This window comes from Cornus florida, unplaced genomic scaffold, assembly GCF_030987335.1.
Source record: "Cornus florida cultivar Cherokee Brave unplaced genomic scaffold, ASM3098733v1 CherokeeBrave_3.0.0_Hap2_Chr06, whole genome shotgun sequence".
Classification (NCBI taxonomy): domain Eukaryota; kingdom Viridiplantae; phylum Streptophyta; class Magnoliopsida; order Cornales; family Cornaceae; genus Cornus; species Cornus florida.
The window spans coordinates 90,494,601-90,511,576 of NW_026775576.1; the positions used below are offsets into that span (position 1 = coordinate 90,494,601).

Here is a 16,976-nt window from a genome sequence, read left to right on the forward strand (position 1 = left end):
CCCTTCAAAAAAATATATATATTGGCCACCAAACCTCCGATCATCTCAAAAAAGAGGTGCATAATGATTTAAAAAAATGATAAATAGTTCAAAAGATTACTTATAAGAGCATAAGACACATTTAACTTTATTTATTTATTTATTTAGGTGGAAATGCTGTCATTATAACGTTATTAAATATGATGACGTAATTTTTTATCTAAATAAATATAGTTAGAAGTGTTCGACTTTAGAATTTTATATTACTTTCATGATTTATCGTCCAAATTTAACCTTTAAAATGGTCTCTTACGTGGAAGTCTAAATTCAAAATACTTATTATAATTTTAAGGGAGAATGAGAGTTTAAGTCTCACTAATTATATTATTGACATGAGTTAAGTGGGAGCAAAAGCGAGAGCGAATTCGAGAGCGGCGACATAATTAAGTAATAAACAGTGAGAATTTGAGTCAAAGCGCGCGTAGAATGCAAGAATTATACCGGTTGAAAAGAATTACGTGACTTAGGCCATGAGTTATCTGTGCTACTTTGACTTTTTGTTTCTTGAAAAAAAAAATAAGTAAATAAAAACACTTTCATTTCCTACATTTATTTGTTTTTCCAACGAGTCAAATTAAACAACAAAAGGAGAGGAATTTCCCTTTCTTTTGTTTTTTTTTTTTTCTCCTTCACTTCAAAGAGAAGAACTTCACACTTCACTTGAAATTTTTAATAAATAAAATATTAAAATTAGCCCCCAAAAGTTGAAAGTAGGTGTAGCCTTTGCAAGTATGAATATATTTTCTAAAAGCGGTTATATTAATTCACTTTTTTCTATAAAAAAAAAGGTAAAATAAAATTGGAATACGAATTATCAACCACAAAAACCCCTCCAATTCAACTGTACTACAAGAATTCCACAACTACTCTGTTGAACACATTTTCAGTCAATCATTTTCAGTCTTCTAGGACCATCATTTTTGTTTGTTTGGACACTAGGGTGTTCTCCTCCAGGACAGTTCAGTAATTTCAGAAAACGCGAGGGTCAACAAAGTTACTCGGCACCAACATCTTGACATAATATAAAAACCCAAATTTGTTGCTGTATCTGCAATCGTCTCGCAGTGGTTTTGTAAGAATCGAAGAGAGAGAGAGAGATCCGTCTCTTACAGATTCATCTCTAGTAAGTGATTTGGATTCGACCGTTTGTTTCATATTCGTCAACAATCTTTGTAAGTATCGATCCTTATATATATATATGTATATATATGATGTTATTGTGTATACGTTTTTAGGGATTTTTATTTTTTTGTTGGTGCTTTTTGTTGTAGTCACAGCAAATAATGGGTTCCGATCCGAAAGTTCACTTATTCGAGGAAGTTGCTAAGCACAACAAAACCAAGGATTGCTGGCTTATTATATCTGGAAAGGTCAGATCTTTCTTCATTAGATTATCTTCTTTTGCTATTGCTCGATTTGTTAATCTGTACCGGGTTTGATTAATTTGATGTTTGATTTTTGTTGCATGATCCAATTTTGACTTTGGGCTGTTGATGATTGTTCATTTTTTACTTTGACTAGATGCTTTGTGATCTATTTCAAGTTCCGAAACATCCAAGCCAATAATACCTCACCAACATTCTAGTAGTAGTGAAAGAATAGGTATTTATTTCTTATTTTTGTGAAAAAAAAAGGAAAAAAAAAAAAAAAAAAAAACAAAGAAAGAAAGAAGAAGAAGAAGAAGAGAAGAGAAGAGGATGGATACAATATGTGCATAGAATAAAAAATAATTTAAAAAAAATCTGATGACTCTATAAAATGCCCAATTTGGTTAGTCCATTTTATGAGAATAAGGTATGATCAATTGTAATAAGTTCACGATTGGCTTCCATGATCCATTCACTGTAATTCATCTGAGCTGGATAGGTCCATACTTTGCCATGGCTTTGTTTGAATATAAATAGCTCAGATGTGCTTTGTGGAGAACGCTACTAGTGTGTATGAATGAACAGACTGATTTGGCTGTTCGGTGCTACTTGGATGGGAGGATGACGATTTATTTAATCTTAAATTGCATAGGCTCTTTAAACAATCTAACTTGGTTTCAGCAGAAAAGAAGCTATTGTGAAATCTAATTTCTCTTTAATTTACTGTGGAGAAGGCATTTCTTTATCCAATAAATCCATTTCTGTAATTTTTTTTTTTTCTCTAGTTGGTACTCACACACACGTCTCTTTTGAAACTTGAATCCCTGACCTCCCTTTGGGAAGTAAGAGGGTGATACCGTTAGGCCATTGGGCCGTTGGGTTTTTTTTTTCTTTCTTTTTTTCCTTTTTCGTTTTTTTCCCCATTGAGAACTCACAAGTCAAAATTTTCTACTACAATATATCAATTTCTCATAAGAAATCAATGGGTAGATATAAAACATAACCCACTTACTAATTTGTCAAGGAGACTATATCCTAAGTTTGATCGTGCTAACTGGTGATGGAGAATGATATTTGAATAAATATTTGTGGCATTGCATTTGGATTTAAGCTAAGAACAGATTCCAATTGCTTATATTAGTTGCATCAGTCAATTCCTTTTGATGAGGGTTGTAAATTCTCTTGAAAACTTTCTCAGCTAAAGCTCTCTCTTTTTTCAAACTATGGGCAGTCTTACCTGTGAAAAGATTGAGGGAATCCCATTTCTAGTAGTTTTACCTCTTCAAAGTAGAAATTTTTGATACTGCTAATCACAACTTAAAAAGCTCATATATTTGGGATGGAAAAAGTTGCCATATTTTGTGTAGCGCTGAGTTGGAACTCCAAATACTAGTGAAGTCACTTACATAATAAAGTGGGTCTCTATTTTTTTACCCAGTTATGGTAACTCTTAGCTTCCTCTTCTTCTTCTTCTTCTCTGCTAAGCGTAAGTCAAATTATTGCATCAGGTGTATGATGTAACCCCATTCATGGACGATCATCCTGGAGGTGATGAAGTTCTGCTGTCAGCAACTGGTATGTCCTGATTTTTTTTTTTTTCTCTATCTGACTTGTATTTTTCAGATTAAAGTGCATGGATTATAATTTTATGGTTGGATGACCTTGTAAATTGTCCAAAATTATGCAGGGAAAGATGCAACAAATGATTTTGAAGATGTTGGCCACAGCGATTCTGCTAGAGATATGATGGAAAAGTATTACATTGGTGAGATAGACACTTCGACGGTTCCCCTGAAACGCACCTACATTCCACCCCAGCAAGCCCCTTACAACCCTGACAAAACCTCCGACTTTGTGATCAAGATTTTACAGTTCCTCGTACCTCTCTTGATCTTGGGGTTGGCCTTTGCCGTGCGACACTATACCAAAGAGAAGTAGTCAGCTAAATTCTACCTTGCCACCACCCTCTTGCAGGGTCAGATAGTTGTCTTTGTTACTTGGTTGAGTCGTTGGAAGAACAATTCTTCCCCATGTTTTAGTTTATGGTGTTTGGGTGTGCAAAATTGAACATCAGTTAAGAGTCGATCGAAGTTCTTGAGTGTTTCTTTCGCCAGTTACTGGACTGTTTTATTTTGTTGAATAATAATTAGAGTATTGTTACTTCCCAATTTTGTTTCCTTTTTGTGTTTATTGGCTCTTTAGCAGTTCACTTTTTGATTGATACCTCTCTGTGCGCACGTGAGTGCACGGGCACGTCTGTGCAGGCATCAACACCGTGACAATTAAGGTGACCTGATGTGTTTTGGCACTGAAAACTTTTTAAGTTTTTTAGCAATGCAAAGTTGACTATGATGATCTTACAGTGAATTGCCTCATAATGCAGTTGTTAAATTTAAGATCAGATCAGATTGAACACAGTGAATTTGAAACACCGGAACTAAGTTTTATATTCAAGTCAATAGCTTGCGGCATAAAGGTTTATACTGAGGAATCAGTTCACGGCACTTCAATAGCACATTCCTACAGAGACACTGGCCTAACGCCTCTCAAATCCAATTTTTTGTCTCTTGTTTGTTGCTTTGATGCTTCCTTGCTACTGACTGTCCTAGAACTGTTGGTAGTGATTTTATGCTGATGCTTGCATTAAATCTGCTTGGGTTGTGTATGTGTGCGTGTGCCCCACCTTGAGGATGTAACTACTCCAAATCAATAGGTACGTACAATAAAGTTAGATTTGGGAATCAATCACCAAGCTGCGTAACCATTTTTTTTTTTTTTTTGTTTGGGGATCAAATGTGAGAACAAAGTCCCATCGTTTGCCATTTTTTTTAGAGGAGAACATCTCAATACACAGAAAAGAGCGAATGACTCAAAATAACTTGTCTTTTGAGCATTAACGCTGCCATTTCAATCGAGCCTTCAAAGTCAGAAGCAGCAACATTAACATCAACGCCACGGGAATGGTTCCTATGATGCATTTCCCTGAGCATTGCCGGGATGTCATAAATCAGGTTGAAGAACGGACCAATTAGCATAAATAAGTGAAATAAATTTTCCAATGGTAGCCATCAGAAGGGTGTCTCTATATCTTCTCGTGTAGGGTGACCACCAAATTATGTGCATCATCAAGAAGCTTCCACACATCAAGATTTCCAGCCGTGCTGTTGCACTCCCTTATTATCTCATCCATGCTACAATACTTCTCTATGATTTGTTTCCTTTTTTGCAATACTAATGCTGCAATGGCATAAAGTAATAGATCATCTGTTGGTGGGGCTCGCTGCCTTATCCTGCTCCATGCAGACTTTCCGATCCCAGCCCTAATTGCTGCCTGATCTGCCCACATTACCTCCCAGAGACAAATTGTCTGCTCAAATGTTAATTCTCTTCTGAAGAGTACCACCACCATCCTATAAACGAAAAAGCAATCCTCTGCTTGGAGCTTCTCCAAGTGTCTATATAGATAAGAATCCTTGCATTTTATTATTTTAGAAACAATATTCAGCTGCCTCCTGATTCCCACCTCATCGAGCCTGAAATTATGGCGAGCCTTCCTCATGAAGCCAACAAAGCACCAGAAAGCTTCATGGTCCTCTGTCATAACCGTAATTATTGGAGAAAGTAAATCACTCATTCCCTGGCAGTAACCAATTTCGGGGTCATAAAGTGCATAGGCTTCAAGAATAGCAACTAGTCGGGCAGCATGGAAGATCCTGCAGGGTTCTAGGTGATCATAATCCTTTAACCCAACAGCCTCAGCAGAACGGCGAGCCCTGCTATCCGATACTGCAGCCTGAGTTGGGGAGTATGCTATCCATTCTTCATTGGCACGAACTGCATCAAGGCGGATGATCCGCTGCCATGTGGCAAAATCTTCAGTGCTGTGGAGATTTGACTGGACTTCTGTCTTGGAGGAGGGAGAATCCTCCCTGGTAGGCATGTAAGGATCATTATCCTCCCTGCATTCCGTGGAGGGGAATGTTTCACTCATTTCAGGGTCTTCAGAAGAATCTGAATCTGATGACTCAGTGTAGAGGGAAGATGCCCTTGGATCCATAACTCGTTTTGATCCAGCATCCCCTTCCAACAATGCACTGGTCGGGTGGTTAGTGCAATCAACATATAAGTTCCTTTCCTCACTAGAAAGGGATTCTCTGGCACTGACCACATCTTCAGAGTCGGGAGAATCCATGTCTTGACTGAAATTCCCACTATCCCCATTGCTGCTGGTTACACCAGATTCATTTAACTTAAAGCTTTCGCTGCTGCGTTTTAGAAGGCGCCGGCACTGTCTCCGAAGTTTCTCATATTCCTTCCTACATCCATAGATTCACAAAGAGAGAGTGAAGTAAAGAAACATTATGATAAAAAACAATGGATTTCATTGGGGGTGAAGCTCACAATCAACTATCAATCTTGTTACTTGTACAAAGTTAATAAATAACAGACACAGAGAATGTTATATAAACTTGGCAAGCTTACCTCTTCTGAGTTCTCAAACTCTCTCTTTCTTCTTTGGAACTGTTCAAGTCATAGCTGCAGAGAGAAACAAAAGGGAAAGAAAAACAATTCAGCCATCGTAGAGGTGTTTATTGCACCCACCCTAATTTCAAAAGAGGCAATTAGGGCTTCAAATGGAACCATTTGACCCAAGCTCTAATTCAATCCAAAATCCATTTTAACAAGTTTGAATTTTAATTTTCAATTCGAACTACAAAACCGGCATATATGAATCTTCATTGAAAGATTTGTCTTGGATTAGGGCCGAATATGGACCTGAGTGATCCTTACAAGGATAGGGACCCAAGATTTGACCCAGATCAAGTATATTTTACTCTATTTGATCAACGTTTAAAATATATCGGTGGGTAGGGATCATGTCCATAGGATCCAATTCAGATGTGGATCCTGAAAATAAAATATGCATCCGGTTTTGTATTCACGTGAATCCATTCCATTTCGAGCCCTTTAGGCAACACTAATATACAATGGGGTGGCATAGCATCTCTAATCGCACACAAGAGGAAATCAAACTAGAAGAAGGAAAGAGAACAGTAACTTTTTCATTTACTTGTTTTGCACACCAATTCACATCAAAGAGAGAGCGTTTAATAAGTAGGGCTCTAGAGTGATTTGCACATATATGAGACACCAGATTTATGAGGCTTGAACTCTTGCTGCACTATTTGCATAACTCATGACAGCAATGAAAAGGGCATTAAGGCTTATGTTTTACAGCTTAATTCCTTCCAGTGACAAAAATCCCCAGATCAAATTATTTCGATCTTTAGCTGAACCCTTCCGAAAATGCACAACTCACGATAGAAACGACAATGACTTCAAGGCTAATGTTTTACAGCTTAATTCCTTCCAGGGTATAACACACAAAATTTTAGGAAAAAAAAAAAAAGAGTAAAGGATTTATAATTTTATATCATATCAGTAGGGAAAATACCCACAGCAATTAAAATTTTCCCCACAATTTTTGGATTACAGATCCCTTCTATCTAAGCTACCACAAAGTAAAGTGATATGGTGTGAAAGGTGTGAACCAGCATTTAAGTCTTCACTGAGCATGAACATAATTTACGCCTCTTTGCTAACCAACAAAAACAAAAGCAATATGGTTTTCCTGTGACTGATAATTGCGAGAATTGAAAAGAAATAAATTAAGAGCACTTGAAAATTTTCAAATATACACAACCTAACTAAAAATGGCTTGAATTGAAACTTTAAGCAGATGTCACAAGGTAAAGGCAATTCTCAAAGCGGGAGTCTAGGTTCCAAGTTTGGGTTGATACATTAGGGCATGTGATTACTTGTCAAAAGTAGAAAAAGGAGGGGGGAGGTAGAAATTTAGAGAAAATTTGAATGGCGATAAAAAGTCCATGACAATTTGTGCAATACCATCAACAGACCGATTAAATGAACTTCAGATTTGCGGTCGATTTATTTTTATACAAGAACTGTGCAAGTCTATCATTCAATTTATAAGCTCGACTCTTAATTGCAAAAGTAGCTGACTACCTGTTATCTTCATGAAAACAATTTTACATAGAGTAGAAAGCAAACCCATAAAAAATATAAAAAAAAAAACAATCATTACACAATGCGGTCCATATTAATCAAGGATGTTTGGAGGGATAGATTAGGTACAAAACTAAGCTTTGGCCTTACTTGCACGAAGTAATTGCCATCAGACTCGAACCACATTTTCACACTAAGCTTGACAAGCCAAGTTTTTACAAATGCACAAAGCTATGGACCATTAAATAGGAGAATATAAAATAGTAGAACTTACTGACCGCTCAACGCTGATAACAAGCTGAAAATTCTTGTTTTTCTTTTATAAGTGAGAGTTTATCTATGATTCAGTAAAATACATTGTTGAATCCAGCAAGTGTACCCGGGGGTGAATGGGCCATTGTGCTCCCTTGTCATAAATATCTTCATATAAAACATGGTTTAAACTTTTGGAGAGGGTTGTTCTACTCAATCATAAACCTGGAATGGACAAAAAACAGTTTAAAACTGTTCTTCAACCACTAGAGATTAACATCTTTGCACTAGCCAACTCTTTGATAAATGGTTCAAAATGTGTTAGTGTTGGCTATGATGTGACATTGGCCACATATGACACATTTTCAGGAGGTACGACAGTCATAAAATTTCTATCAATATATTAATTCCAAGCGTCTGCATGATTAAGAAAAAAATCTTGTGTGAAATACTGATAGTGGAGTGGAAAAAAATGCTGATAGTTTTCCCAGTTCTGATTCATTTCCAAACACTGAACTTTTTTCTTTTTTCTTTTTTTCATTAATGGAGCACTATATATATTTTTGTACTTGTCCATTTCAAGAGATTCTCAAGCTACAAGACAACTACACGAGATAGATAGTCTAAAGTTTCTATGTAAAAACCCTGCCATATCAACATTTTATGTCAAAGAGTATTTCAGAGGCCATTGTTGGTCCTGCCTACACAGGATGTTAGGAGAGGAAGACTAGAGGATCGACCTAATCTAACTTTAACAATTTGTTGCGCAAAGTGGTTACTTACTAGGAAGCACGGACACTCCAAAATGGGCGAAGAATCCGTGTCCGACACGTGTCGGACACGGACACGCGTTGGACACGCCCAGACACGTGTCGGACACGCCAAAAAACGTGTCTGGAATTTTTTTATTTTTTTTAATTTTCGGACACGACACGGACACGGCTCAAACAGCTCGGACACGGCTCAGACAGCTCGGACACACTTTTCTGGAATTTTTTTTTTTTTTTTTTTAATTTTTAATGCTGATATGTTAATTTTTTTTTTTTTTAAAAATTTTTTAATGCTGATATGTTCTATTTTTTGTTTTGTACTATCCTAAAGATGCTGATATATATATATACTAACCTAAAGATGCCACAATTCGCCGTGTCCGTGTCCTAAAGATGCTGATATATATATATACTAGCATATCAGTGATATATATATATATATATATATATATATATATATATATATTCCAACCTAAACATATCAGTGTTTTTTTAAAAAAATTATTAATGCTGATATATATATATATATATATATATATATGTACTATTCGCCGTGTCCGTGTCCTAATTTTTTTGGATTTGCCGTGTCGCCGTGTCCGTGTCGTGTCGTATCTGTGTCCCGTATCCGTGTCCGTGCTTCTTAGGTTACTTACAAGCAAATGCCTCATCAAAAAAATATAGAAGCAGGAGGAGAAGAAGAAGAAGAAGCGCAAAGTGGTTACTTACAAGCAAATGCCTCATCAAAAAAATATATCATAAGAAGAAGAAGAAGAAGAAGAAACACCCATTTGCCCCAATGGGGATTTGAACCCTCACATTTCACTTTGGGAGATAGAGGAGATACCACTAGGCTACAGCCCTTGGTGGTACCTAACCTTACCTTTTACTAAAAATATGTTGCAGAAAGTGATTATTAATACTTGGACAAGTGTCCTTATGCTTGTCAACTTGACATTTAATCATTGCAACAAGCAATTGCACCTTAAGAAGAAGAAATAACTTTTGTAAAGAAAACTAATGTGAAAGTTGTTGCGCATAATTATATTATAGGCTAGCTTATGGATTCTACTGTCACAAGCAGGAAATCATAAAACATGGAATTTGAAACTAAAGTTAATGGTTGAATGCAAGTATTTGGGCTTGCAGAAGGAATCAATTCTAGCTCTCTTGAGCAAAAACACCATAATTAAGTTTATAATAAATAAAAATCTGTGAATCTAGAAAAATTCAGATCACACGGTATATCTCATAAACAGAAGAAAGTAATCAAACATGTGATAAGGAACGTGCTTACACTCCCAGGAGGAATGGCCAAACCTCTGTTCTAATACTCGGATCAACACCCTACAGAACACAGAAATTGTAATAATTATGACAAATATAACCATAATAAGTAAAATATTAAACATTGAAACAAGTAAAAGTACAAATTTGAAACTTTATGGTGAGCAAATATAAACTACATGAAATGATAACTCACTCCACTGCGAACTTTTTTTAAAAATTTGACTCCACCATCACGGAGCTTTCCATCTGGTCCAAACAAACTTCTCCATTGTTGAGGTGAGAGGGCGTGTTTTCTTTTCCTACGAGACCATGGTGATTTTAGACGACCCCTGGAAATGAAAACATAGTCAAGATTAATCATAATTGCAGATAAGAAACCAACATTGGAGTAAAACTAAAGATAGCCAACAATTCGAGGATACATTCAAAATCTAAATTTTGATGCACTTCATAAATAAAATAAATGATAGAATCAAAGCAGTAGGTCAGCAGAGTTCATATCCCTCCCCCCCCCCCCCCCCCCCCCCCCCCCCCTTCTTTTTTTTTTCATACGTTCCATAAGCTTCAATATCCTTGCAAAACAAATACAAAACCTATCTACAGTCAATAATAAATTCATGCAAGTAAGATTATATAATAATGCTAATTAAAGAAAGACATATAGACTAGGGAGCACAATCTGCCACAAAACATACCATAATTCTCAAGAACCAAAGTATAAAATGTACCTAGCTTATGAACATTAAGTGGTCCTAACATGATTAAAGAGATCCAATGACAAACCATCAGAGATTGTAAAGCTGTGCTGTTCCGGAACCTATCAGAGTCCCAATTAGTTATCCCCTTTACAGAAGGCCCCCTGTGAGCACAATAGAACCGAAGAACTACCAAAATGGAAAGACTCGGTTCATCTTTCACTTTCCTCCTCTATTTCCTTTGAATTAGAGAGAGAGAGAGAGAGAGAGAGGTGAACGATATATCTCGTTATGGGTGCATAATTTTTTCAGCTTGAAGCTGGAGTTTGGCAATATAAGCATCACCAATTGAGGCTAAAATTCAACTATTCCATCCAATTGTTTTCCTAAACCAAAACATAAATAAAAAAACAAAACAAAAAAGAAAGAAAACTATCTGGCCAACTATGAACTTATTGCAATACCCAATGTAGGTCAACTACATTAGATAATCAGTATATCCAGTCAGTCACCCAGTAAATCCTTTAAGCTTCCATAGTCAGTTTTGTATTAATCAAGTCTCAAGTCCAACTTTCTTGCAAATCCACTATTTACTTTGGCTGATAATTCTTGAACGATAAATAAAACCCTATATTACCTTAGTCACTAATTTTTTGGAAGACGTCCAGCTGGAAACGAAGAGGGATAAAGCGCTAAAGATGGCATACATTCACAGTTATACAATTTATCCATGAACTATTCACCTTGATGAGTGCTCTAGAGAAAGTAAAAACTCTATCCGTGCTCCATTAGTTTATACATCAGATGACAAAAAACGACTTTGGTTCCAACAGTATAAGTACTGGCTCTCCAAGGCGTATTACTTTCTTCTGCAATACTACTGAAATCTATTTGATATAATCAACTTCAATCTATGAGCCTGCATAATGAATAGGAAAAACATGTCCTTCTAAAACCTTTACCCCAACCAAAAAATTAGAGTCCACTATATCAGACTATCAGAGTAAGTCTAGCTAAAACCTTTTCAATAAGAACTCTACACCTCAATATCCTACACTGAATAAGATAACTCAAATTCAAAATGAAGCATAGCTGAGAAACTAATAGTCTGCAAGATGCTATACGTGAACCCAGACAATAGTCACGTAAATTTTGAGAATGTTAATGTGTGCAAGCTACCGTAAGGGTGCCTAGCATTATCCAAATTTCAATTTTGTAAGCAAAAATAAGAACAAAACCAGACTATTAGGTAGTCCCTTACAGAGGCTTCAAATCTAGTTTCATGAGAGAAACAGCAAGGCCATACAGGGAAAAACCACATTGAGGCAGTTCTAGCCATGAAAAATTCACAAACATATTGGTTAAGCATATCCATTAAAGTCATATAAAAATAAGATTTCCATACCATTGGTCAACAATCCTTCTTAATTTTCCATCGATAGATTTTCAATTTTCCCAGCGAATATGTCAAACATATAACCGTGTCCCTACCAAGTCCCAATTCTATGTCTACTTAGACTTTTCAAAAACCCTCTTGTCAAGTTCTGGGAAAGTATTGATGGGAAAGGTAAATGTTTAATGCTTCAAAATTCTTAAGAAAGGTAGCTACTTAGGTAAATGTTTAATTCTTCAAACTTTTTAAGAAAAGAAGAAGCTAGTTGTGAGACCCCCTCCCCTCTTTTCTTTTTATTATCAATGATTCAATATCAAACTTGAGATCCATGCTTGCGCCTACTAGAAATGATGAGAAACAAAAACAAAAAGAAAACAAATAATAACAGAAAATAAGATGAATATAATCAGTCAAAGCACTTAGTTCATCGGCCTGTTCAAACCTGACAAAAAGTACAGTCCAAATCCAACAAAATTGACTCTCATAAATCACAACTCAAGGATCAAAATGTGAGTATAAAAGGAAGTAAAACTCTGTTGAACTATAATATTGAGCTGAAGATTGATCTAAAAGACACCATTTTGAGTACTCGGAGATCAAGATCTGAATTGAAAACAGTGAATGCTACAAAAATGGAGCTGAAGCAAAGAAGTTATTGAGAAATGGAGAAGTAATGTAGAGAGAGAAGGAAAAGAGAGAAACTCACCGATCAGAGGAAGAACAAGAAGCTGGTGAGGAGGATGCAACTATGAATAGAACCGATCTCAAATGAATCCATGATGACGATGACGACGACGAAGACGGAGAAGATGAATTCGAAGATGACGACGAAGTATGACTTCGTCGGAGGGCTCTCATCTATCTATAGTTGTTACTGTTAACAGCGAAAATCTATTGATTTCTAGGGTTTCAAATCTGTGGAAATTAGATTACTTTTTTCTAAGTCTTTACCTACGAGTGTACAACACGGCGGCGGCCAAAGCGAGACCCGCCAAGGCCGTGACGGCTACAGCTATTCCGGCATTGGAATCGGCCGTCACCGACCAGAATCCGCCACCGCCGAAGAAGAAGAAGCCTCCAAATTTAGTGATGGCTTCAACACCATTAGCAATGGAGCTGCAGAAGAGGAAGAGCATGGAGGGGAGAGAAGATGAAATGACTGGTTTGTCCCTAAGCACGCGTAGTGGATTTTCCACCATAACCAACTGAAGCCCAACTGCTTTTTTACTTTCTTTGCGTTCTCTCTCTTACTGGTCTTTTTCTTTGTCTCACTCTTTGGGTTTTCTCTCTCTAGACTCTAGAAAGAGTGTGCGTGTGAGAGAAGGAGGCGGGGACTGAACCAAAGACCTGAGAAGCCTCAACACGCATATCTAAAACCTTAACTTTAGGAATAGTTCCTTTTGAGGAAAATGATTTTGTCAAGGAATTTTTTACTACTAACAAGGCATATAACAAAAATACGGAGTAATTGCTAAAACGTCGACGTGTTTATTCAGTTACTCTTTTGACCCGACAACACTTCTCCTCCATTTTTTAAACTTTCTTGTTTCTCCTAAACTTTGTTTTTTTTTTTAAGAAATGAGGGTCTTTTTTGCAATTTTAAAAGAATTACTCTTATGTTTATGGAAAAGATATATTACATGCACCTTCTTTGAAGTTTTGACAATATACACCAAACTCCTTTTTTATTTGTTAAATTATACTTACTTCTTTGAGTTTTTGTATATACATAATATGCATCTCTCATTTGTTAACAGTCAACAATAAAATAAAATAAAAGGTCCATGTCAACAATTTTGTAATTTTCAAATTTTAATTCTACCCTTAGAAGATAAGTTTATTACAATAAAATATAGTATATATAAGAACAAAAATGTGCTTATAAACCCACAAGTCTGATAGGGGAGGTCAATATAATTTAATAAATAAGAAAATAAGCCAACATATTAACTAAATCTCAACTTGAACTCTGGACAATCTTCTTTGAATGACGAAAAAAACACTTGCCCCTTAGCAAGTGAAGTTCAATATTACAAAAGTGGAGTAAAAACATTACTCCGCATTTCATTCATTTTAATAAAGTTCAAAAGCTTGGTTCATAAAATAAAAAATAAAAATAAATAAATAAACTGGAAGTTATTTGAAAAATGCCTCTGATATATATATATATATATATATCTATATATATAGCTTAAACTAGTTGTCCTTCTTCATTTGTGTTACTCTGTTTACATTTTCCCTCATTTGTCTGTAACTTTTTAAAGAATGGTAAATTAGTTTCCTCAAATGAGCTCCAAATGCGTGAATTTGAAGTTGGAATTTATCTCCTCATGTGTGTTTCTCTTGGTTTGTAATGCACTCTCTTAGAATCCATAAGTGATAATGAGAACATGTCCCAACATGCCTTGTTTTCTGATTACATATCCCAATCCCGGATTAATTGTTGGGTGATCCACTAATTGCAATCAATGCGTATCCATTATCAATGGGGCCTTTTCTCCACCTATATTGCACACATATAAAAAGGGGCGGAGGGAGGATCTTAAAGTTGGGAGGTCAAAATTATAAGCAACACTACTTAACTAGAACTTTAAAAAAAAAAAAAAAAAAAAAAAAAATTACATAAGCAAAAATATTTTACTATTTATTATATTTATACAAAAATGTATATATCTAAATTTTTTATAAAAAAACAAAAAAATAGACACACACCCACACAAAAATACATATATACATACAAAATTTATATAAAGAGGAACAAAAAAAAACTTTGAGATTAACCTGACTGCAGTGTGCATAAAAATGATCTACATCCATGAGAAAAAAGTGATTCCTTAAGCCAAATAAGGTTATGGAGAGAATCGTGATTGAATTGGAATTTTAGGATAAAAAGGTTATGGAAAGAATCGTGATTGAGTTGGAAGGATTTTAAAATGGAACAATATAGAAAGAACTCTATTTGATTAAAATTTTTAAGATAGTCACATTAAATTTTTATATGTCATTTTTTATATTACTTCGTATCTTTTAAATGCTAATTAAAGAATCGTGATTGAGTTGAAAGGATTTTAAAATGGAACATTATAGAAAGAACTCGGTTTGAGTAAAATTTTTAAGATAGTCACATTAAATTTTTATATGTCATTTTTTATATTACTCCGTATATTTTAAATGCTAATTAAAGAAAGAATTTTTTTAATTTTTTCTTAGGGGAGCCAAGTATAAATTTTATACCATATATACTACATTATTTTTATTTTTATCCATACTAAAAAATAAATTCCAAAAACACCCCACCGCGGCGGCCGGCCGCGGGCTCCGCCCCTGTATACAAAGGACCACACACACACATTCATACATTTCAAGTACTTACTACAAGTTACAAGTAATGAAAACAAGTTGACATAGAAGAAAAAACATCATTAGTTAGCATTTTTTTTTTTAATCTAAGAGTATTGAAAAAAAAAAAAAAAGATTAGGTACAAACATAAGAGTCACATCATCTTATATCTTGTCCAATAATCCTCCTCATCCTTATAGAGAAGAGGGATTCAAAATAATAATAAAAAATTTAGAGTCATACCTATTTTCTTACACTTGAGGAAGAAACAATATTTTATTATTGCATCAAACATTGATCCTTAAAAAAAATAATAATAAATAAATAAATGTATTGATTAAGAGATTAACAAAAATGAAATGATTATGAGTTTCCATTGCTAACTACTATTGCTAACAACAAACCTAAGGCCTTTGCTTATGTTTTAAACTTGACCTAATCAGCAAAAGCAAAGAGGCATCATATGCCGCATATCCAATCTAAATTTCAACTTTGAAAAGATTTTAAGGAGTCAAAGTACCACCTAACTTCCCAATTTCTATCTTCAAAAACATGGTACACGAGTCAAAAATATAAGGCGGAGTGTTTTCTGGACAATGAAAGAAGAAGTTATAAAAAGAAAAAGAGATGGATATTAAAAGAATAAACAAAAGCTATGCAGCACGAGAGATTCTCAGGAATTTTATCTCCTCAAACCATAATAAAGCATGTTAGCGTATAACAATGAACCATGAATATAATATCAGATATAGGTGTACCCCATCCTTATAGATAATAAGTATAGGTATAAAATATAAACAATATCATAATCCCTCACAATTTGCAAGAATAAGTGAGAAATGACTTCACCAGATACCTTCCTGCTCTTCTTCTCTCTTTTTCTTTTTTCTTTTTCTTTTTTCTTTTTTTAATTTTTAAATATTATTCTTTTTTATATTTTTTTATGTTGAGTATTGAAATCCGATATAGCACTACACGGGTTGTACTGTATTAAACGACTCACAATATATACACGTGTGTTTGCTATGAGTTATTTGTGCAGATCAATAGTCTAATACAAATTATGCAATACACAACTACCGTCTAATATGGTATAACACTAACTGCACGCCCGAGGATCCAATTTTTTTTTCTTTTTTTTTTTCAATTGTGGTTTTTGTTTTTTATTTTGTTGGAGGGGCAAGGAATAGCATGCACTAGAGTGCTAAATCTTTTCGTCCAAAAGGTCTTCAAGGGCATAATCGAGGTCAAAGGAGAGTTTCATTTTGTAGTAATAGATAGTGACAACACATCATTGGTGTCTCAAATCCTCCTAGCCTTTAGCTACGCCTATTATTCTAGGGGATGACTGCTAAATCACTACCGTCCATTGTGTGATAAATCACACAAACAAAACTTCTGATTTTTACATCCTAAAAGTGATCATATTTGCTTTTTCACCCAATTAAGTTCCTGATCGGGATGTAATTCAACCCAACGTCAAAAAAAAAAAAAGGTAATTAAATACATATATTAGGTCCATTTGCAGTAAACATGAGGATAAAACAAGTTTATATCTATTATTTCTATAAATATAATTATATAAGTATCTTCTTGGGGGCAATCAACAATTGCTTCAAAGATACGACACGTTATTAGTAACAACTTGATGCAAGTTTAGAAACCCAAATCACGGAAAAAGAAAGCTATATAGTATATACAGACAAAAACTAGTCCAATTACATAAAATAAGCGATATACAATGTATATGAACGTAAAAATGGCTCAGCATTTGATGGTAAGGATAAGAAAGTTGACACCCATAGC

General features: G+C 34.9%; 2 protein-coding genes across 4 annotated transcripts; one reads left to right on the plus strand and one right to left on the minus strand.

The window, feature by feature from the left end:
• Nucleotides 1-1,012: 1,012 nt before the first annotated feature.
• Nucleotides 1,013-3,574, plus strand: LOC132312799 (cytochrome b5). 2 transcript variants are annotated; one of them, XM_059811308.1, is made up of 4 exons: nt 1,013-1,162; nt 1,311-1,409; nt 2,915-2,981; nt 3,094-3,574. In XM_059811308.1, exons 2-4 carry the CDS (start codon nt 1,323-1,325, stop codon nt 3,342-3,344), a joined length of 405 nt encoding a protein of 134 aa, XP_059667291.1. In that variant the 5' UTR covers nt 1,013-1,162; nt 1,311-1,322; the 3' UTR covers nt 3,345-3,574. The 2 variants fall into 2 exon arrangements, with proteins under 2 accessions (XP_059667291.1, XP_059667290.1); XM_059811307.1 differs by having other exon boundaries at nt 1,039-1,211.
• A 555-nt stretch (nt 3,575-4,129) lies between these two features.
• Nucleotides 4,130-13,182, minus strand: LOC132312798 (rab GTPase-activating protein 22-like). 2 transcript variants are annotated; one of them, XM_059811304.1, is made up of 5 exons: nt 12,782-13,182; nt 9,936-10,071; nt 9,750-9,799; nt 5,889-5,942; nt 4,130-5,722 (listed from the first exon to the last, which is right to left on the minus strand). In XM_059811304.1, exons 1-5 carry the CDS (start codon nt 13,027-13,029, stop codon nt 4,489-4,491), a joined length of 1,722 nt encoding a protein of 573 aa, XP_059667287.1. In that variant the 5' UTR covers nt 13,030-13,182; the 3' UTR covers nt 4,130-4,488. The 2 variants fall into 2 exon arrangements, with proteins under 2 accessions (XP_059667287.1, XP_059667288.1); XM_059811305.1 differs by having other exon boundaries at nt 12,537-12,924.
• Nucleotides 13,183-16,976: the final 3,794 nt, after the last annotated feature.